Source organism: Ammospiza caudacuta, chromosome 20 (genome assembly GCF_027887145.1).
Source record: "Ammospiza caudacuta isolate bAmmCau1 chromosome 20, bAmmCau1.pri, whole genome shotgun sequence".
In the NCBI taxonomy this organism is placed as follows: Eukaryota; Metazoa; Chordata; class Aves; order Passeriformes; family Passerellidae; genus Ammospiza; species Ammospiza caudacuta.
This window is the reverse complement of record NC_080612.1, coordinates 8,777,383-8,799,975: the sequence shown is the minus strand read 5'-3', so window position 1 is coordinate 8,799,975 and position 22,593 is coordinate 8,777,383. Positions and strand designations below refer to the sequence as shown.

The following is a 22,593-nucleotide window of genomic DNA, read 5'->3' as shown; positions in this document are numbered from 1 at the left end:
GGATTAAGGGAGGATGATGGAGCTGAGCAGGCAGCTGAGTGTGCAAGGCAGCATTGGCTGCTCATGTTAGGGCAAAATCTGGGGGGCTCTTGAGGGACTGCGCAACTCTCTTGTCATGGGGAGCTACAGCTGGAGCCAGGCTTGGCATTGAAATCCCATTGTAGGTGCTTCAGAGCTCTTTTCTGCAGGGCTGTGGTTAATAAATACCCACTAAGTGAAATTGTATTTCTGTAAATCACACAGGTAGTGGACTTCCATTCAAATGTGGAGTACCTTGATACCCTCATTTCCCCCACCACCACTTTTCAATCTCCCATTTCATCTAAGGATTAGGGTGAGCAGGGTGGGAGGATGTGACCACATGCAGTGCCCTTGTGCTTTGGGCATGGCTGTGAGGAGGTGACAGCACAAGGAGCTTTGGCCTTTGCCACACTGACCTGTCCTGTTGTGTGGGAGGATGTGCATGGAAGGACTTCTCCTGCCGAGCCTGGCAGGGAATGGTGCCAATTTCTGCTTGTGCTACTTGGCAAGTGCCCCACCAAGGGCTGGGCTGGACAGGACAGAGCCTGCTGCAAGGAGCTGCTCCCATGAGTGAGGAGAACAGACTTTGGAAAGTCATCCTCAGGCTCTCAATAGCTTAATTAAGTGTTTATTAGGATAAAACATTGCCAGCAGCCGTTCAGGTGCCTCCTTGCCTTATTCCTAAAAAGGTTTTCTCTCCTTTCATTGTGAAGCAGTTTCAAGAGAAAGCAGCAAAGTTCCTTTTTGAGTATTTTACACTGAGGACTGAGGGTTTCTCAATGAAATTGGAGAGTGGCGCAGATTCACCTGGCTGGGAGCTGCATTGTCCAGGGGGTCGTGACAATGCATCCAGTGATTTATCACATGTCTTTGGCACAGCCCTAAACCAGTAACACTTTCTCTTTTATGTCCTCAAACCAGTGTATTTGGTGTTTGTGCTTGCAGTTTATGAATTGAGCTGTGCAGTGTAACATCTGGGAAGGCATTTTTTTTTTTGTTTGCCATCTATAAGTTCTGTGTGGATCTCATTTTGTAGCATGATGAGAATTTAGTTTGAGCTGTGCAGTGATTTCCATGTTCAGGAGGAGCTCAGCCCTGGGCAGCACATCAGGGAGCACAGAATCACTTCTGTTTCCAGCTGTTAGTGCTGGTTAGAAGCAGAGCCTTCTGAGGGCAGAGTCTGTGCTTTTTGTGCAAAAGGCTTTCAATAGTTCTGATGTGACTTGTACAATTTCTACGAAATCTTTTCTGCCTGGGAGAAAAATTGGTACAAGTAGTGATTTCTGTAGAAATAGCTTAAGTCTTCTGGTTGCACTGGTTCTCTTCCCAGTGAGCAGGGAATTACAAACAGCACAACACTGGTGGCCTTGGGGCTGCTGCTTCACTGCAGAGGTGAACGTGGAACAGAAGGGGTTTTCCCCAGCTGTGGTGCTGAGGATTGTGAACTCCTTCCTAGGTATGTCCTGAGTGAGTCTTCTCCTGACAAAACCTGCTGTGCAGTACAGACAACTGATGACAAGCCTGGGGTGCTGATAAAGCCCAGCTCAGCTTTGTTACCTGAGCCAAGTTGGCTTCTTGTCTTCTGTTGTCCTGGCCTCAACTTCTCCCCTAAGCACGTTGAGTGTCTTTTAACACCAGTCTGTTCCAGGAGAGTGTTTCAAAGAGCCCTGAATCTCCTGTAGGCTCTGGCAAGCCAGATTTTGTGAAGTATTTCAAAGCCCACGTTATGCTTGGAAGCCATCGAGCTGTCAGCAGGGTGAAATCAGGAGTGGATGGCAACACTTGTTTAGAGCCTGAATTGCCCTTTTCACAGCCATCTTTTCTACCTTTTGTGGTTTTGAAGTGTCTCAGACTGAGGCCTGCTGTTAGTGTCCCACCCAAGGAATCCTTTTTCTTTATAAATCAGGGACAGCATCCAAAGGTGATCTGAAATATGAGCTTTAGGTGAAGGTCATGCCAGGGTGGACCCAAATGGAGCAGCCATCTGAGTGTGGCACAGAGGGTGTCAGGCCAGTGATTGCTTTTTTTTGTCCGTGTAGTGCATCACAGGCACCAAAATCAGCATCTGCCGAATTCAGTATTAGAGCTACTTGACTTTCCCATGAATTTGTTGCCTTCCCTCCCAAGATTTTCTTTACTGCTTGAATCTCAAAGCAAGAGCTTTGTGTGTGTGTGTATGTGCTATGGGTTTCTTTTCTGGACACTGATGCATCTGGGGTTAGAATTCAGGGCAGGTGGTGCCAGAGGTGCACAGGGAGCGTCCCCACAGCTGGATTTGGCCCGAGGCTGTTGTCCCCATGGAGCTGATGCCCATCTCCTGCCCTGCTCCTGCCCTCCCTGCCTGACCTCCTTGTTCCACAAGAATGATCTGCTTTGCCACATTCTTCAGCTGCTCCAGCCCTTTGTATGGGAAATTACTTTCCCTTTCCCTAGTCCTACCAAGTTACACTTAAAGCCCGTGGTTAATAGCCCAGAACAAGGCTCCCATGGCCTTAGGAGAGGAGGTGGCCTCCTGGAAGGATGCACCTGATGGGAATCTCTTTAGTTCTGCTGCTCTTTGCTTTCCAGGCTGGTGGCTGAGAGCTGGTGATAAGGGAAAGTGATGGAATTGAGAAGGATTTTAACTTCCTGGCCCTCTTAGCTGCATGCTACATTATCCACTAAAAATAGTTGCTAATTCCACCTTCTGGGGGAACCTCAGGCACAGGCTAAAGGATTGCTAATATTAGTGGTTGGCTTTGCTGATAAAATGAACAGTGTGAAAGCTGTCTGTGAGTGCTGAATTCTTTCTCCTCCTCTGCAGCCTAACATCTTTTAATAGTTTTCTTCTGTGGTGAGATTATAATGGGAGGAGGAGAATTTATTTTTATCATTAATAATACTACTATTATTTTTTTAAGTATCCTTAAGATAACTCGGTGTTTTTCTAGTTCAGGCTGTAAGAAACTGTGTACCTTGAGAACTTGGAGAGGATTTATTTGTCAACAAAAGCTAGAAAGGCTCAGTCAAATTTTTTAATGTGAGAATGGTCTAAGGAAACAGGTTCAGTGTGCCCAATGAACTTATATTTTTTGGTTTTAACTTTAATGTAAGTAGAGAACTCTGATCCATTTTCATTTAGGATGAGTGATTTTCTCCTTTTCAAAATTCTGTTTTTATTGAAACATCCAGACCATGTTTGACATCTGGTTCAATTTTAGGAAGAAAGTTCTGGGAGAAACTTTGTCACTCAGGAGTGCTGAGGCTATGACAGCAGGGTCTAAACATTGGGATGTGCTGCAGCCTTGAGAAAAGTCTTTCTGACTCTGTGCATCTGCTTTTCTGGAGCTTGGAAAACTTCATTTTTTATATCCCTGGCAGCAAAATGGAGAGGTGCCCAGAAATGTGCTTGAGCTTAGGGGGAAATCCAACTTTAACACAAGCTTTTCTAATTCTTTTACTTCTAAAAATGTAGTCAGAAAATCCTTTTTTAAAGCAGTCAACCCCAAATAATGCAGGGATTTTTACTCTATTAATTTCCCAGTCCTCATCCCTTAGAGGAAAGGAATAACAAACTAGGTTTGATATTTGCTTAAGTGGAGAAAGGAATAAAAAAGCTCCTAACCTCTTGCTCAGGACAAGAGTTGTCTTGAAGGACAAGCCAACATCTTTTTCAAAGCATGGAGCTGTTGGGATGCACGATGCCAGAGACTCTCCCATCCTGTCTTATCATATTCATCACCCATCCTGTTGACTAGAGAATTGTTTCTGGCTTTCTTCAAAGCCTCTAGGATTGTCTTATCAATTCTGAGAAAAGCAGGAGCCCTCGAGTATGCAGCAGGATGGCTGCAGTGCAGAATCTGGAGCGTGTCTTGCTTCTTCCACGAACCACAGCATCTGCAAGAAAAGGGCTGGAAGATGTGCTTAAAATACCAGCTGTTCTCAGTATTTGGGAGTTCTTTATTGCCCCTTTTCACAAACTTCTCTCCTCATGTGACTTCAGAAAGGGCAAAATCAAGTCATGAAGTGATGGCCGATTTCAACAGCATTACAGTTTCTTGCTTTCTTGATTTATAGGTCTTTAAGAGTTAATCATCATGCAACTCACAGAGAGCAGTTTTATGATTTCTTAATCTTTTGTGTACACTAATTTTCTTTTGGCTAACTGCTGAAGGGAGACATTTGTTTCTGCAGGGCATCAGCTGTGTCTGAACCACAAAGCTCAGGGTTAACAGAGTCCATAATTACCCAGATGCGTGGGCTTGTTCTATTCATCACCATTTAGAAATGTGGATCTGTCATCTTGACTTTCAGATCTAAAATGTAGCCATAGGTTAATTCCCCCTGCCTGCTCAGGTTGCACCTCTGCAGGCAGAGTGGCACCAGCATATGTTCTGCTTTTCAGTGTTTCTCTGTTTGTGTTGTTCTCAGTTATGCTTTGAATGTCTGCAGTAGTTACATGGGGGGAAAATCCTTTACCAGCAGAATGATTTGGTCTAAATCACTTCATTGCCCAAGAACAGAGCATGCATTCAGTGCTTTTAACCTGTAGTGTTCATTGCTTTTTTCCTTTTTGAAGACAAGACACTTTTCCTCACCCCCTGTATGTCTTTTCCCTTGCAGCATCAGCGAAAGCTTCCTCACTGTGAAAGGTGCAGCTCTCTTCCTGCCACGAGGAAATGGGTCATCCACCCCCAGGATCAGTCACAGGCGCAACAAACACGCAGGTGAGTGTGGTATCGATGGCTGGGCCTTGTCTGCTCCCTCCTGTTCCAGAGTTCACCTTTGCTGAGCTCACTCTCACCTGATGACACACGTTTGTCTGGCCCACGTGTGTATGAAAGCCTGGCCTGCCAGTCTCAATGCTGACAGGAAAGAAAGTTTTCAAAACTCTGCTGTTCAAACAGGATCCTCAAATGAGTGACATCAGGGCAGCAGTGGAGACTTGAGAATGATAAAATATCATCCTGTAATTTCAATATGAGAGAGGGAGGGGAGGATTGCCTTCCAAAACCTTTGTGCACTGCAGTGAGAAACCTGAGTTTGTGATACTGGGTGAGTAATGGTCCTCCCTAATCTGAAAGGAACCGGTTATGATGGAGGAGAGGAAGGAGGTTTACCAGGCTTACCTCCATGTGGGGATGAGGAAACCTCTGAGCAAAGTCAGTGTGACTTCTCAGAGGTGTGAGCAGAGTGAGTAATAGAAAGTCAGTTATAATTCCACCTCCTTTATCTGCTGGAAGTTTGATTTGTGTTTTTGCTTTGACTCTCTTTGAAAAGTTGCTCTGAGTATCATAACTCAAACATTTCAGGGTAGGGTTTTTTCACTGGCTATATGGTGCTTAATCACTGCTGGTATTTTACTGGCATCAGGTGATAGTGTGGGGATTTTTCCCTTCCATAAAGCAATTGGCAGGAAACAAAAATAAATTGAGACCTTCAGATGCTTGCAAATGGCACAGAGATAGAAACAGAGACAGGAGTCAACGTGCTTTGCTAGAAGGTGACCAGGAAAAATGTGATTTGGTTTGGTTCCAGGTGTATATCCCTTTGTACTTTGACACCATCAGACTGTCATCCACCTCTGCATCTGTCAGAGTTATGTATGTGATGAGTGGCCACCTCAAAATCTGTTTGCAAACATATTTATAGAAAAAGTTTAAGTCAGAAGGCATTTAATTACATACTTCCACTCAAACATAGCACAAGCAGTACCCAAATTGCTTTGGTGAGATGCATTAATTACCAGTTGTCAAAAGAAAATGTTCTGAAACTTAAATTAAAGCTGGCCTTTCTGGTTGAGAATGAAGTGAAATGTCCTTTAGTGTGAAAGCAGAGTGAGCAGTCTTTAAAAAGTTTCTCTTGGCCTGTCTTGGTGTTTAATCTCTCCAAAGCCCATTGCTGAAGCCCATTGCTGAAGCCCCTGGCACTGCTGCCTCGGCTTTGCCTCCCTGAGGAAACCCAAAGATTTTCCTGCTGAACCTCTGCAAGACAGCACAAACAGCTGTTGATTCTCTCTGCTTGCCTCATTTACTTGCTCCAGCTGATTTGCATGAGGTCTGGAGACCTTGGTGGAAAATAATTGCTTGTCTAATCGGCCCAGAGCTCTTGGAAGCCAGATTGCCAAGGAAGCAGATCCGGTGTGTTGTAATTGCTTACAGCGAGATGTTTGGTGCTGCCGAGGCTGGTTTGCCTAAGGGCTGGGATTTTTGTTCTTAGAAAACTTACTTTATTCCTGTCTCTTCAGCTTACAGGGTGAGATTTAATGAGGCATCAGTGCTTGCCCTTTCCTCAGTTTCCCTGTCTGTCAAGTGGTGGGAATGCTCTTGTGGTTTCTTATGGTGCTTGGAGGTTTCACTGAGGAGAGTCTCTTGTCAGAGTCTGCACCAGATTTCTGTGAATTTTTCTGGTATCAGCAGACCAAAGCACCAGGGAATCAGTGTGTCACCTTCCTGAGGAAAACATCTGTGCCACCAGAATTAAATCAGTGATGTGGAGAGCGTGGCTGGCACAGTGTGTGCAGCTGCCTCCTTTCTGGGACACCGATAATCCATGCTCAGCTTCCCTCCCCATGCGCGTCGTGACTTATCTCTGGCACACAAAATTAGAAAGGGGTAGAGAGCAGACAAAACTTTCCAGTATGGAATTGCTGCCTATAGATGCAGTAGTATTTCAAGTGGCCCCAAGAGCATTTTCTAGGAAGGCTGGCTGACCTTCCTGACCTGCTTTTTTAATTCATCAGAGGCGCTAGAATCCAGCGTGAAGAGTGAATGGGTAACAGGAAATAATTAATGCTCACACCCATTTCTCTAATCACCTCCATCAATGGGAATCATTGGCAGATTGACTAGATATGGTACCAGCTGTCCTTATTCCTCTCCCTGGGTGGTCCTGTGCCACCTGGCAAACTTCTGTGGGATGATGGGCTTGCTTTTCCACAACAAACAGTGCTGCAGGAGGCCAGAAAGGGATGTAACTTTCCTGGGGCTTTTGCCATCTCTGGAATACTGTGAATCACTTTTCAGATCCCACCCTTGCCCATGCTTTGCACCTTGCCTGCCCGCTCGAGGAAACAAAAGCATCTGCTCAGCACAGGACAATGTGATAGGAAGCAGCAGCCCTGCCATGGCTGCCAGCAAAGGCAGCTCTTCACGGGACAGGATGTGATATCTTTGTGCTGATTCTGGCATGTTAAAGCCCTTCCTTTGGTTTTTCTTAATCCAGGAAGTTTACAAAATGACTTGTGTGTTTGGGGCTGAAAACCCTGCAAGTTGATTAAAGCTGGCCAAGGAAGCAATCTTTTACTTTCCAGCTCTGGAGATCCCAAGGCTGGCAGGGGGACAGCAGAGAGGAGGAGTGTGGTAAACTTTCTGAGGATGAAGGATAATGGAGCTCTTTGGCTGAGCCCTGCAGAAAGGGTTGTCGTAGAAACTTCTTCTCTTTAAGTATTGAGATAATCCAGTAGTCCAGGAGATTTTTATTTTTTTTTTAACTGTGGAAACTTTGGCTCTTAAGAAGTCTCTGAATTACTGGCAGCAATAAGTGGGAACTGCTGCATTTTGGAGAGGGAAAAAGCTGAGGTGAAGCATCTTTCATTTCAGACTAAGACATGTGGAAGCTTCATGAGTCAAATACTTGCTGAGCTCTTCCAAGCTGTGGGCAGGAGGTGCAGGGGGCCCTTTGCTTGTTGACTGACAGTTCTCAGCAACTCCCACTGTATTATTAGCTGGAACTTGCTGGAACTGAGCAGTGCTGTCAGGATTTTGCACTGGTGTTGACGTGGGGAGATCCTGTCATGGCAGTCCTGGCAGAACAAGCACCTGATGGATGACTTGGCCTTCCTGAGTGCCCTATCTCCATAAATAATTTCTATTTAGGGGGGCTCATGCCAGCCACTCCCATGCTGGGAACAATGTCCATGGGCAGGAAGCAGCTTCAGGTGCTTGTGGCCAGTGATACTTGGTGATTTCCCTGGCACTGCTGAGTGCCTCAGTTTTCCCACCCCCAGTTAAAAATTCATTCCCAGAGCCTTGACTCATTCTCCATATGCTGAAATGCAGTTCAAGGAGGAAGGAGGAGCAGAGCAGGGATTGCAGTGTCCTGTGTAACCCACTCCATGCGAGGCTCTCTCTGTCCCATACACAGAGGGGCTGCACAGCCCTTCAGCCTTGCTCTTCCACCAGCTATAAAAATCATTTGGAAACCAGGTACTCTCACTGGACAGCCTTTCCTTTCCTCTCTTTCCCTTTTTGGTATTTCTGGATGCTGCTCTGTGTCCAAGCTTTCATTATTTCTGGGAGTCTGTGAAATAGCATGGATTCGGGCAACCCTGGTGAATCAGGGAGGTCAGGGGGATTAACCAACCTTCCTAGAAAGGGTTCCTGTAGCTGATCCTGCTGAATATTTGCTCCTTGCAGTGTTGCCTAAACTCAGCTTCCTGGCTGTGGAGGAGTGGGAGAGGTGGAAGAGTAAAGGCTTCTCTTCTTGCTGATCTGTGCCACCCACCTGGCAGCCCTGCACTCTCCTTTGTGGGAATGCAGATTAATTTTTCCATGTAATGATTGAAAAACCAGCCCCTTGCAGGAGCTGTTGCTGCTGGCTGGTACTCAGGGGATGATGTTGGCTCTCTGCATGCCAGGAGTAGTGCTGAGAAACCAGTGCAGCAGTGCTGACAGAAAATCATCTCACTTGTCTTTGAAATGCTTGATGTTTTAGGAACTTGTGACACTTGTCTCTTCTTAATAAGACTTAAAATCACTGTCATGCACTAAATTTAATTCTCCTTTATTTTTCCTCAGCTTCACCAGGGAAGCTGTTCCAAGTGTTTTCTAGGGAAAAAAATGGTGTTTGATTTTTCAGGTGGCAGTTCTTAGCTGCTTTTGGGTGGGGTTGGTACATAGCCATAGGTGGGCACATGCTGCTCTAAATCAGAATTAAATCTCATTCCAAGTAGAGTATGCTTTTCCCTGGGTAGTATTTCTGCACTGAGTAATAAGCTGGTGTAAAAGAAATGGCAAATTTCTGGTTTGGAGCATGTGGTAGAATGAGATGTTGAACCACAGGATGGGTTCCATTTCTAACTAGGTTGACTTGTCTGTCAAAGGAACAAAGAGCAATGAAACACTGCCTATTTCTGTTAAAAAAACCCCAAAACCAGAATTTAGCAGGAGAGAACATGGTAACACAGGAACAGGTGAGCACACAAAGCAAAGAGCAGCTGACTAAGAGATGACAAAACTCCCATCTCTGAGTAGGTGGGAGTGACAGTGACGACACTCTCGGTGACGTGTCAGGTTTCTCGGTGGACATTTGCTCTGGCTGGACAGCCAGGAACTTGCATGTGATTTTGAACTATTTTTGTGCACTCACCTTGCCCTCTTGCCCGCAGGGGATCTCCAGCAGCACCTGCAGGCCATGTTCATCCTGCTCCGCCCAGAGGACAACATCAGACTGGTAGGTTGGCTTTCTGCTTATCTCCTGTGAACCAATGCAAAGGTTAAGCACCACTTGACAAACACACCTGTGTAACTCAGGGAAGCTGTGGTGTGTGTGTGTGTTGGAGTGGTTTCATCAGCAGGTTTGGGGAGCCTTTGCAACCACAAAGGTAGGAAAGGAGCTGGTTGTGAAGGGTCTGCTTTGGTTGTTCAGTGAGACAAATTGTTTGGCTAGAAGGTTGTCTTGGAACCAAGTACTGAGTATTTGTGCTCCCAAAAAGTATTGTAAGAATTGCCAGAGAGAATGGGTAAATTATCTTGGTGTTTAAATTAAGAGTAGGTGACTTATGTCTGACAGTGTGAGTGAGCATCTGCCCTTATGTGAGAGCTCAGTTGTGTTCCTCACTCTGCTGTCCTGACTTGTGGCATCCCAAAAGGCCATGGCTGAACAGGTGGGAGCATGCAGGACCCCTATGTAGCCATGTACTGAACCTTGGCCTTCTGCTTTCCTGGGCTGTTGCCTCCTGTAATGATGTAAAATGAGGCATTGCTGTTCGTGGCATTGATGCACAGTCCTGAGGAGCTCCAGAAGCCAAATGTGAGCAGTGAGGAATTTGCCTGGGACATGTTGAAGTGCTCTACAAGGCCAGGCATGACTGCAGTGAGTCTGCACCTTTCAGCACTTGGTAGCCTGAAGTTTGTTTCCTGTGTTTTCTTGGTGCATCTTAGCAACCTCTGCCCAAAGAAGGACTGCCAGCATCCCAAGTGTTATTCCAACACCTCTGGTTTGCTGAATCCTCCTGAGCTGTGCTGGAGATGGGCTGATTGGATGAGTATAGCTAGGAAACAGCCAAGGTTACTATGGAATGCTTTAGCTTCCCGAATGACCAGTGAAAATAATTTGCCATAAGCAAGCCAAAAGACCTACTCCCCTAAATTTTGTCAGGCACACCTTGCTGTCACTAAAATTTCAGTGAAAGTGATGGGCATGGGGGTTCTCAATGCTTTTCAGAATTTGAGCCAGGGTTAGAACATTGGAAACTATTGAACAGGGCATTGTTCGGCAGTATCACTGGCTACATTGTGTGATTTGGGACAAATTAGCCTTAACAGCTGAATAAGGACTTTGTGGGCTGAGACATAAACCCTTTTGTCCAGAGCTACATTTGGAATGCTGAAATCTTGCATGAGGTTAAGTTCGATAGTCTACTTGAATTTAATTGATTCTTGACGAACGAAGGGTGTGCAGGGCTGCAATGGACTCTCTCATAAAACAGCAGATACAAATGAGATTTGAAATATAAACACTACTGAGAGAAATGCATTCCCTTCATTTTCTTGGCTGCTGTCATTTGGAGGGCTGGCTTCACAGCTCAGGGGCCAGCAGAGGAATCTAATCCTCTAAAAACCTACACTTAAAATTTGGAACAACTCTTGTTTCTTGGAGCTGTTGGCAGAGGTTTTTAGCCTTCTGTGAGAGCAGAATTAGAGCCATGGTAAGATCAGTAGGAAGGAGGAAAAGGAGTTAAGAATGCAAAGTGATTGAATATGTTCCTGTAGCTTAGCAGAGCTGGGAACTTGAAAGTTGGACACACACTTTTTTTTTTTTTTTTTTTTTGTCTTCAAATCATTTATCTCCATGAGAAATGTGTTCTTGTATGAAACACCTACTGTTGTGGAGCGTGAAAGGTCAGTATGAACTTCTTGGAATGTGCTGTTCATAAGGGCTGGTGAAATATCACATCATGCTTCTGATGATACAAGAATGCAGCAGAAGATAAAGTTGGCTTGTGTTCAGGTGAGCCTAAAACTTAAGAAGAATGTGGCTGGCCCTGTTTTGACCAGACTACAAATAACCTTCCAAAACTCAGCAGAAAGCTCTGTATAGATGAACTGGTTGAGAAAGAACTTTCCATCTCATCACAGTCCCTGAAGCCAGGCCATCCTCCCTACAATAACTGGGATTTCAAATATCTTCATTTAAAAGACATCAGAGCACTTGGTGTGCTCCTTCTGAGAGGTGAGCATGTGAACTAGCACTTCATGGAAAGGTTAGAGCTTCATTTGTGGTTTGATAGGCACACTGGGGCTCTAATAGCAGCTTTAGAAGTTGGCTGGTTTACAATGTCAATTCTGCTGTTTTAATACTCCATTAAATTTAGCAAAACACATTGTCTGCCCAATCATTGTTCTTAGCACTTTGTGCTAAGGGTGTAAGTGTTGAATCCAGAGATTCACACTGAGCCATGCCCTGTTTCTCTTAACTGACCTCTGAAAATCCCACCCTACCAGTGTGTAGCTATGTGACCTTTGCTCACTGTTTGTCTTGCTCTGTTCTAAAGGGTCTTGCATCAAGACTTCCCATTACTGCTGGCCAAATTGGTTTAGCAAAGTAAGTTAGTAAGTTAGATTTTGTTAATCCTCTTGCTGCTGGATTGTCCTCAAGAGAAGCAGAACAGAAACTCCTGTGTGGATGCCCCAGACATGGGGCAGCTATGTCTGTCTGCTCTCATTTTAGACAAGTCTGTGCTGATTATTGAGGTTTGGTTCCTAATGTAGATAATTACATTAACCACCAAGACCTTGGTGATTACTTGCTCTTCTAGGTTGAAGAGCACCTTTCTGTTTTCCCACAAGTGGTTAGTTCTAGAAACAACCATCTTTGGGAGAATTTGCGCCTTGAAGGATTGACCACTTTGATCCTCCGTGTTTCCAGAGGAATCCCAGTGACTCAAGAAGCAAGAAGGAAAATAAGGCTGGTTTTAGCATGACTTATCCTAAGGAGATGGGGTGGGGCACAGTCTCTGGCTGTACAGAGCACAGCTGTCTGCTGGCATCAGCATTTGGGTAGTTTCTGTTGGTCTTTGGTCCAACTGGGCAAGTCTGGAAGATTCTGACAGCACTGTCTCCTGCCTGCACTTGCTGTTCCACCCCATCACCAGAGCTGCTGCTCCCTGCAATGCCACGCTCAGCATTCCCTGCACAGAGCACTCTGCTGGGATGGCGAGCTCTGTTCAGCTGCCAGGCACTGGTTTAACCTTTGTTGTAGACTCCACCACGTGTTGTGGTCAAGATTTCCCAGCTGGTGGTGGACAGGAGAGCTCTGAGGTCACAGGGGGCTTCCTCTAAGCTGGGAGATGCTGCTCTGACCTCAAGGCCAAGTTGTGAACAACTAAAGGAGCATATTGGGAAAAGCAGCCTGCTCCTGAGGGATCTCACACTATAGCTTATTTCTTAGCTTTTTAAGGATGACTGTTTCAGCTGGGGTCTCTGAGCCATGACCTCCTGTGAGGACCACCAAGAGACGTCTACACAAGCCGTGGCTCGGGAGTTTGAGGAATTTGGTTTCAGTTTGTGGAGGATGTCAAACACTACTTCAGACTTCAACCACTGGCTTTCAAGGAATTCAGGACCCAAGTCCTGTTATAGCAGACAGAGATCTGTCCATGGCACAGTGCAAGGCTGGGCTAGGAAGGCTCCTTCCACCCCTGTTTGCTCTCTGCAGGCCCTGCTCAAAGTTCAAGCAGCAGTTTAACAATATGGTAAACACTGAGGCCAGACAGAGTCTTGGGGTTGGTTTGGGCCATCCAAAGTTAAGGTTTAATGTGCAGAATTAAGACACTTCCTTTCTAGGGATGTCCTAGTTTCTCTGCTTGGGATCCTGTGACTAAAATAGCTGCAAACAGCTCGGAACGGAGTCCAAAAAGTGTTGCAAGTAAAGGCTGCTTGCTGCAAGTGTTGATAAGCAAAACTTTCAGTGCTGGGCTGCCTTCCCCAGCCTCCTCATGAACCAGCAGTCTGTCTGCAAGACTTCCTGGAGTCCCTTCAGTTCTCACTTCCTTGTGGCTTTTGGAGGAGCAGCTCACCTCCGTGCAGCCTTCCAGGGGCTTCAGCATTGGTCTGACATTCACGGTTTAAGTTCCACTGTTCTCTGAGTGCTCTCATTCGTATTTGATTTGGGGGATTTTGGGCTGAGCACCAGTCCTCCTAGAGCTCTTTTGGCTCTGGGATACAAGTGAACGTGGCAGGAGCAACAAGGCACAATGACTTTCACCTTTCCTGGGCAATCTGAACAGTGAAGGATACAGCTTAGTCATAGGGATATCTTTTCCTGCCAGGTGTAAGGCAGTACGATTGCCAGAAGAATTCAAAGGGCCAGCAGGAAACCATGTATGAATTAGGTCCTGGTTGTCTGTCCAGCTGCCTGGGAAGCTGGTGGAAGGAGACTCATTGGAGCTGTTGTAGCACACAGAAGCTTAAAGGAAAGCTCTGGTTCTTCGGTGAAGGTGAAGGTTCAACACCCATCTGTCTACTGATGGCCCACAAAGCTCAGTGGGCTGGGACCAGTCAGAGGGCTGTAGGTTGTTCAAAGTCAGTTGGTGGGAAAGAGCAGAGCCTGCAGCCAGGTGTGCAGAGTGCACCAGGAAGGTGCCAGCTGTTGAGGAGAGCACTGTGTAGGAGTAAAGCACTTCTTACCCAGCTGAGGAGCGTTGGACATCCGTACCAGTCCAGGCTGCATCGCTGCTTCTGCGCCTCACTCAGCATGAAAAAGTGCCCTGTGAAGGTCATAATGTGTGTTTTGCTGACTGCACTGCTCATCTCTTCCCCTTCTTTTCTTCAGGCTGTAAGACTGGAAAGTACCTACCAGAACCGCACTAGATACATGGTGGTGGTGTCCACCAATGGCAGACAAGACACGGAGGAGAGCATCGTCCTAGGAATGGATTTCTCTTCCAATGACAGGTACTCAGAGTGCCCAGGTGGGGAAGTCCTTGTGCTCACCTCCACACAAGTTACCTGTAGAAATCACTGTCTGGTGTCCTGTGTTTTCTGGGGACAGGCTGCTTCAGCTTTTCTAGCCTAACATTTTTCTTGAGATTCAGAATTGCCTTTTTTTATTTCTTGAGAGGAGGTGGTAAATGTCAAGGCAACAGTGCAGGTCAGCATTTCCCTCATTCCTCCAAGCATCAGGCTTTCTGTGAGGATGTTCAGTGCCTCTGAATGGTAAGTTCCCCAAGCCCTGCATCTGCACACCAGGGACAGGGACAATCTTCATGCAAAGAAAGAGAAAGCTGCAATTAGAGAAGCTGGACCTCAGCATTCAGGAGAACAGCTGATAAATAAGAGAGGGACTGTCAGGCAGTCCCTTGCCAAGGTCATGGCACAAAGGCCTGATGGCAGTGTCAGGGTTGGTGATGGCAGATCTTGCACACCATGTGCTGTCCCCAGGCAGCACTGTGTCATCAGGGTTTAGTGCTTCTGCTTCATTCATTTAAATTCCTGCTGACCTTTCCACAAGGCTGCAGAATGTGGCTGGGAAGCAGCTTTTGCTGCTGGAGGGGCTGTATGCCAGGTGACAGCAACTCAGCAGCTTCAAGGGCAGAAACTTCACATTTAGAAGGGGACAGTGGGCACTTTGAAGAGGGCATGGAGGCACATGACTCTTTTTAAAAGAGTTTTAAGTAAATCTTGGTCTCTATTGGAAGACAATCAGCTGGATATTCAATTTTGGAAGGTTTCATACTCATGCTTACTTCACCACAGCTGCTACAGGAATGAATCTTGCTTTTGACACTAGTTGGAATAAATGACTTCCAGGTAGTTAGTAGGATCACAGGAAAATATTTTTTAACTGTTTGGCTAAGAAATTGCCTTCCAAATATTGCCTGCTAGTCACAGCAGCCACCACGCTTGCCCCTGGCTCCTGTCTCTGCACATGTGTGCACAGCTGTGATTTAGAGATGCTCTTGCCTTGGGGCAAGAATAACTTGTCCTTGCACAGGTTGCTGTGAGATTGGAACTCACTGTTGGCTGTGATGTACCAGCGCAGCCACCTTTGATAACTGAGAGCTCACTGGTATTCAGTCTCTAATAACACAGCAGAGTCATTTTAGCTTTCTGCTGGAGTTCCTGGGCTTCTGGATGGTCACTGTGATCTGCCCTCCCCGAGCCCACTTGGTATTTATAACTCCATGTAGACTTGTTGCTATGGTCTCTGATAAGCGCTTGCTGAACAGTATCACTATAAATACCCCAGCCACCTTGGGAAGCCTTTTAAAAACACATCTTTCCATGAGCTCATCTCATGTTGTCAACAGAAATAGCTGCATGCTGTCTCCGGGTGCTGGGCACCAGGCATGTGCATTTCCAGGGCTCCCTGTCTGACCCTCCAAAGCCTGGTCTCTCCCTCTTCCCACTCTTCTCTGAAGCTGGAGGCTGGCAGGTGTGCTGGAACTGCTGGAAATCTAGGAGCATAAGAGCAGGAGGCAGTTGAATTCAGTTCTTCAAGGTGCTGCTTTGATTATGGAGCAGATTTGCAGCTTTATGAGATTCAGCTCTTTTCATTTAACAACATAGAGGAGGTTGTGTTGGGTTCCCCCGCCCCTGCCTTTTTCCCATCACTTGGTTTCTGCTTTTAGCTTGGCTTTTTGCTCAGCCTTACAGAAATCTTGGGGGACTGTGAGGGCAAAGAGAGCAAAGTAGCTGAGGGAGGAATGGGATTGCCAGGGATTGTATGGCATCGCTGTTGTGCTCCTTCTTGAGGGCAAAGAAGGGTCAGGAGTCAGCCACAGGTGATAGGCTGAGATTGCCAACTTGCCATGCTGCCAGTCATCCTGCTATTGCACTGCCCTGCGCCCAGTTCCCAGCAGCTGTGGCTGGGAGACAAACAAGAAAATAAAGCTGTGGATTGCAAAATCAGAGCTAGAACCAAACCTCTTGAGCCTGAGAGGGATTAATCTGTAAAGAAAGCCTTGAGCTGACCAAAGACTGTGAGCCCCCTCTGACCTTCTGCACAAAGTTCAGTGTTTTTGGATCCTGTTTGCTCTTCTCTTGGGTGTGTTAACCCTTCAAGCTTGCTTGAAAGGACAGTGCTGTGCCCTGAATCTGGTTGGTAATCCTTGCCAGGCCCCTGTAGAACAACACTGGCGCTGTTTGTCTCTGAAGCAACAGTGGGGTTTTTCTTTTTCCAAATGAATACAAAAATATGCAACTATTGCCATGAAATTAGAATAATAACATGGTGCTGTAGTAGATATACTGACTTTCTCTTTCTCACTGCAGTAGCACTTGTACGATGGGCTTGGTGCTGCCTCTCTGGAGTGACACCTTGATCCACCTGGATGGGGATGGGTGAGTGCCTTTTGTGTGTTCTGTGTTAATACAACTTAGAACAAGGTGCATGGGGAAGGATTCCAGTGCTTGCAGAGCCCTCACAGGTCCAGCAGCCCTCCTCTGTTGACCTGTATCAGGTTAGCAGGCTCAGAGGCCCTCAATCACAGTGGTTGTGGCAGGGAACAGCAGTAATTGACTTATCTGTGAATAAACACGCACTGAGACAGTGGCTTATGTGTGTGTTTAAGCTGGAGTAAAGGAGCTTTTACTGGAGAGTGGGTGTGTAGTGAAAGCTCCTTAAAGGGATCCTATTATGTGTTCCTCCATCATGCTTGCAGCAGGCAGCACTCAGCCCAACATAAAGCAAGAATGATGTTTCTCTGCCAAACAGACACCTGACTTGCAGACTCCTGTTTGTGCCAGTTACTCAGGCTGTCCAGTGCAGTGCATGGAATGACTTTTCTTTCCTTGGTAGCTGCCCCAGGATCTCTTTAGCTGGACTCTGTTGCTCCCAGCTGTGGCACTGAATTTGTGTTGCCAAGGTAAACAGCACAGCCCAGCACTGTCCCACTGTCTTAGTTTCGTTCCCAAACAGCAGCTGCTTAAAGAAGTTGTCTTAGAGCTTTTAGTGTGCTATTTTCATCTGTTTGCTAGCTGAACTCAGCAGTGTATGCTTAGGGCTAGACGTTTGCTGTTCTAATGTGCTAAGACTATCAGTTATTAACTAAAAAGTGACTTTTGGGAGACATTTTTACTTTGCCTTTTTTCTTCTCACCAGAGGCTTCAGCGTATCAACAGATAACAGGGTGCACATATTCAAGCCCGTGTCAGTACAGGCAATGTGGTAAGTACTTACTACAGACTATCCCAGTGATCCTTTTTCCAGGTGTTTTAGCTGCTTAAGCTCTTAAAAACCAGATGCTGCTTTAGGTTACTGTGATCTTGAGACCTGCTTGAGCAGCCAGAAGTTTCCTTCAGAGACAGGGAAGGAAGTTTGGTACCAAAGGAAAGAAGAGATGTAAGTGCTGGTGTAGAGCAGCTTTGTCTCAGCTGAGGGCAGGAAGGAATAGGGTAATTTTCCTTGCAAAGGGCTGCTGCTTTGAGCCCAGAGTCACATTGCTTTGAGTATATGTTTGAAATATTTTGAGTTATGTTCATTGTGATGGAGGAAAGAGAAGCTGCTTGCATTTTTCTTTCCTTTTAGGGTGGTTCATGTAGTGATCATGAAAGTATTTCTGGCTCGAGCTTCTTTGCATTGCAAAAATACATCGCCTGTCAGCGATGCTGCTGTCACCCCAGTGATTTTGACCTGGATCTTTCTGATCCCAGTCAAAGATTTAAAATAAGCTAAAAATAGGAGAGGGGGATTTGTTTCCCAGCAGCAGCTGAAGAAACTTCTGCCATCCCTCGTGCAGTGAGAGAGGGCAGACACCTCAACATCTCAGTGCAGTCTTGAGCCCTTGGTTGTGCATGTCTGATTCCTGGGTGTTCCTGCCCTCACATGGGACAGCTGATGGCACAGTAGGAGCTGTCAGCACCCTGTCTTGGACACAAACTCTATGCATCTTATTTAGGGCTTGGGTATTTGTAGCAGATTTTGGAACCAGAGACACGGGTCTGAATTGTGGGCACCTTCACTGCTATCCAGCCTTGTTTTGGCATGCTCCAATTAAGACATGCAAGCTCTGGCAGCGTGTGGGAATCCACAGCCTTGCAGGACAGCCTGGTGCACAGTGCCAGGGGTTTGTACCAACTGATGGGACATGAGCAGCATGCTGGATTTGGCTGCTGCTTAGTGCTTGATAATGCCTGAGGAAGAAATGATAAACTGACAAATGTTGTTCCCTTGCTAGGTCTGCTCTGCAGAGTTTGCATAAGGCTTGTGAAGTGGCAAGGAGCAACAACTACTATCCAGGGAGCCTCTTCCTCACGTGGGTCAGTTACTATGAGAGCCACATCAACTCTGACCAGTCATCAGTCAATGAGTGGAATGCCATGCAGGACGTGCAGTCCCACCGGCCCGACTCGCCCGCCCTCTTCACAGATGTGTAAGTTGGGCTGGCTTTGCTGAGCTATCCCCAAATGAGGAGAGAGTTTCCACAAGAGATTGCTATTAATTAGGTATTAATAAGGAGAGACTTCCTGTTCCATGTAAAAAGTGGACTCATGGTTGGGTAAACACCAGCACTGGAAGTTTAGCCCTCCTGGGGCTCCCTTGCATCTCCTCTGTTTTCAGTTTAGTTGTTTACCTTGGGCTTTGCTTCTGCAAGGTGAGTCCCATGTTACTGGTGAGAGAGGTGTGGTGTACCTCAGCCTTGTCTCTGCTGGTTTTGTCCTCTTGTTCCAGGCCTGGAAGGAACAGGTTTCTCTGGACTTTGCTCTTACACTGGCACGTGTCTGAGCACATGTTTAGGCTAACATGGTCTTTTTATCTTTACTCAGTTCATTTTGCTGTAAAGTGAAGTGTTTATGTGTGGACTTCAGGTAAATGGATAGACAATTTGGAAAGGCAAAATTTATAGGCTGTATCAGCATTCAAGGTTTACCACCCCTGTCATTAGTAACTGCTGATGGTACTGATACCATATAACCTGAAAGGCAGTATGTGACCAGATGTGGTGCCAAGTGTGAGAGTTTTCACTTGCCCATTTTATAATTACTTCACTGGTCCCAGCTGCTTTCCCAGAATAATAGTGCCTTTGGTTGATTTATGCTCCCAGATATTTCCTGTTGCTGGAGTCTAGTGAGTGAATAATGATGCTGAGCAGTTGTTCAGCTGTGAACAAGTCTTCACACTTGATTGTTTTTTAATGTACAAGGCGGGTGGCTGAAAAGTTTTGGCAGACTGACAGATTAATGTTTTCTTGCAGCTTTTCATATATAATTTTTATCTAACCCACCCTTTCCCTGGTGGCACCTTGAAATTGAATTATTTCCTTGGGACACTTAAACAGCACTCTCTTAATGGAATCCTGAAATAATGCATGAGATTAAAAGAACCAGGAACTTGCATGATTTTTGTTTGTGAACCACTTGTACCGTCCATGCCCTCCCCATCCTGGCAGCCTTCCAGAGAAAGGGAAAGGTGGTGGGACATGGCACTGCTGGGTCCCCTGTAGAGATGCTGGGTGAGCCAGCTCCGTGCTGCTGCTCTGCTGCAGCTTCCCCTGGTGTTACTCAGGCTATTTTTGCAGCTGGTGATAAGGCCCCTGGCAGCAGAGGCAGGAGGAATGCAGAAGCTTAGCTGCCCTCAGCTCTCCATGTAAGGAGTTTTGGAGCTGTTACCTTTCCAAGAAAGGTAGGGAGAGGCTTAGATATTGCTCCAGAGGGTATAATGCAGCCTTCCCAATTTAAATTTTACCAAATACCAGGGGTTCTCTGGATGACTACAATGGATTAGGAGCATTCAGTTAGTGGCTTTCATATACAACTGTGAATCTAAACTGGGCTTTACTGTCACCTGAATTCCCTCCAGAGGACATGCCTTGGGGGAAGTAGTGTGAGAGTCTGAGGCTCTACAGAGTATGCAGTCTATACCTATTTTAAAAGTGTCATGAATGCAGTTTGTTTTCCCTCCCAGTGACTCTGTTGCTTTCTTCTGACAGCCCAACTGAGCGGGAACGCACGGAACGGCTGATTAAGACCAAATTAAGGGAGATCATGATGCAGAAAGATTTGGAGAACATCACCTCAAAAGAGGTGAGTGGTGAGGGTGCAGCACTGGACATGCTGTGGTGCAAACTAAAGAGCTCTGTGCTTCATGCCATGAAGAAAGGCCAGAACAAAAGATTCACATAATTTCCTTGTGTCCCTTGTACCCATGCAGATCCGCACGGAGCTGGAGATGCAGATGGTGTGCAACCTGCGGGAGTTCAAAGAATTCATTGACAATGAAATGATAGTGATCCTTGGGCAGATGGACAGCCCCACACAGATATTTGATCATGTCTTTTTGGTGAGTCTAACAGTGAACACAAAAGTAAACACTCCAAACACTTTTCACTATGGGTTGGTTGGCGCAGGAGCTTCTGGAGGAAGTAAAAGGAATTCTGAAGGAAAGGTTGGTTGATCCTGGGATCAATTACTCTTAAACAAGACAGTTATGAACAAGAGCAGCTTGGCTGTTTGGCTGTACTAAAAAGTGAAGGAAAGGTTGGTTGATCCTGGGATCAATTACTCTTAAACAAGACAGTAATGAACAAGAGCAGTTTGGCTTTTTGGCCGTGCTAAACTTTGCCACGTAGCACCAAGCTGTAGACCCTGTACCTAGTGGATGGAAGAGACAAGGTCTTAATTCTAACAGTTTCTCAGGGCTGTTTCCATTGATGTAAGACCAGTTTTGTGGCTTTAACTGTCCAGGGTAGCCACATGCCAAGTTCTTGTGTTTGGGGAAGACATAACACAGCGAAGAGGGAGGGGAGCTGTGGAATGACACTCTTTTAACATGGAAAGCTCTGAGTTTGTGTGATCCAGGAAGAACAGAGTAAAGTAATGAAGAATTCTGGAGATAAGTCACTTAAGGAAACATAAACATTTTGCTGTTTAATGTTTTGCTTGCTTAGTTGCTGCTGAGGCCTGTCTTAATTACTGCAGCTCCTTCTGGTGAGTCAGCGCTCTGCTGGATTTCCCAGCCCTGGAGCCATGGACACAGGTTTGGTTGGGCTGTCTAGCCTGTGAGCTTGGCTCAACTTTAAACAAAGCCATTCCTCTTGGACCAGCTGGTCTTTCCAAGTGGAGAGGGCCTCTCCCAGTCTCCAGCTCAGAAGGGATGGTCTCTGTTAATGTGAGCACTCCCAGGGTATCATGTTGGGGTAGAGCCAGGAAACTTGGAAGCACCTAAGATGTAATGGATTTTTTTTTGCAGACTATGTGTTATAAGGAGAGAGAGGGACCTGTTACAGGCTTATGGTGCTGGCCAAAAGCTGTTACAGGCAGCTGGATGCACTGCAGGGCTTGGAGTCTTGGCTCTGAGTGCATTTAATGGGGAGAAAACCTTTCAAACAAGGCTTGCAGGCAGCACCAAGAAGAGCTGTGGTTAACGTGTGGAATAAAAGTGTTTGCAGAGCAGCTGCTGTGGTGAGGAGCAGTGCTGCTGGGGCTGGGCACCAGCTTCACCCAGGAGCACGTGTGCTGCAAGGCAGGGTTGTGTTATGAGGGCTCAGAGAGCCAAGGAGCTGTTTCCTTCTAGGTGGAGGCAAGAACCCTGTGGGATCCCATTTAAGGAGTGCTAAAAGAACTAAGCAGGAAATAAGAGAACTGATGATGTTGGTACTTGTGGATCAAAGGACAGGAGAAAAGGCTTTCACCCCTGAAGCATTGTTCTCCCTACCTGTGGAAACTGATGGTTCCCAGGCCTGAATTAAATTGTTCTGCCTTGACTGAAAGAGACATTAAACTGAGTCTGGGCCTTGGTAAATACAATCAATCATCTTCATCTGGATCATTTTTCCATTTGGGAGCCATTTTAGGGCAGGGAAGCAGAGAGCTTGTGCACCTTCAATTTTGAAAGAAGTCTTTGAGTGGTTTTGTCCTCAGTCAGGTTTGTGTTTGAACAGGAAGCCAGCAGCTGTGTGTGCTGCAGAGGAGAGGGTTACCTAGCCAGGGTTAGTTAAATGTCTTCATTTCTCTGCTCACACAGGCTTTGAACATGGGGAGAAGAGGTGTAACCCAAGTGAGCTTAGGTGTTGCTGCCTTTGATGTTCGAGATGGGTGTTTTGTGTATAAACAGCACCTGGATGGCTCTTAAATGCAGGCAGCTTCTCCTCTGTGGGGCAGAACTGGCAGCAGCCTCCAGGGAAAGGGTGGGGTGGTCCTGTCTTGCTGAGGTTGATTTGTCAGCAGTTTGCAGGAAGTGTCAACACAGTGCTGGGCTCATGTTGGCAGAGCTGCTTCTTGTTTCAGAAGGGATCTGGTTAATGGGGTGAGAGAAGGGGCTGAGCATCAGCCCTGGTTACCACTTGTGTATCCCTGTGCTCAAAGGAGCCCCAGCTCTCCAGCCTTTGGCTGGTCAGCTCTGGTTCACTATCCCTCCCTCCACCAGTTGCCT

At 46.4% G+C, this 22,593-nt stretch overlaps 1 protein-coding gene across 1 annotated transcript in view; it reads left to right on the top strand.

Annotated features, from left to right (window-relative positions):
* Positions 1–22,593, top strand: part of SSH2 (slingshot protein phosphatase 2) — a 47,281-nt gene that overhangs the window by 13,239 nt on the left and 11,449 nt on the right. The window contains exons 2-9 of the mRNA XM_058817634.1: positions 4,624–4,727; positions 9,389–9,453; positions 14,056–14,177; positions 16,497–16,565; positions 17,326–17,391; positions 18,401–18,595; positions 20,153–20,246; positions 20,374–20,502. Coding sequence (XP_058673617.1) covers positions 4,624–4,727; positions 9,389–9,453; positions 14,056–14,177; positions 16,497–16,565; positions 17,326–17,391; positions 18,401–18,595; positions 20,153–20,246; positions 20,374–20,502 — 844 coding nt within the window. The remainder of the gene's footprint in view (positions 1–4,623; positions 4,728–9,388; positions 9,454–14,055; positions 14,178–16,496; positions 16,566–17,325; positions 17,392–18,400; positions 18,596–20,152; positions 20,247–20,373; positions 20,503–22,593) is intronic.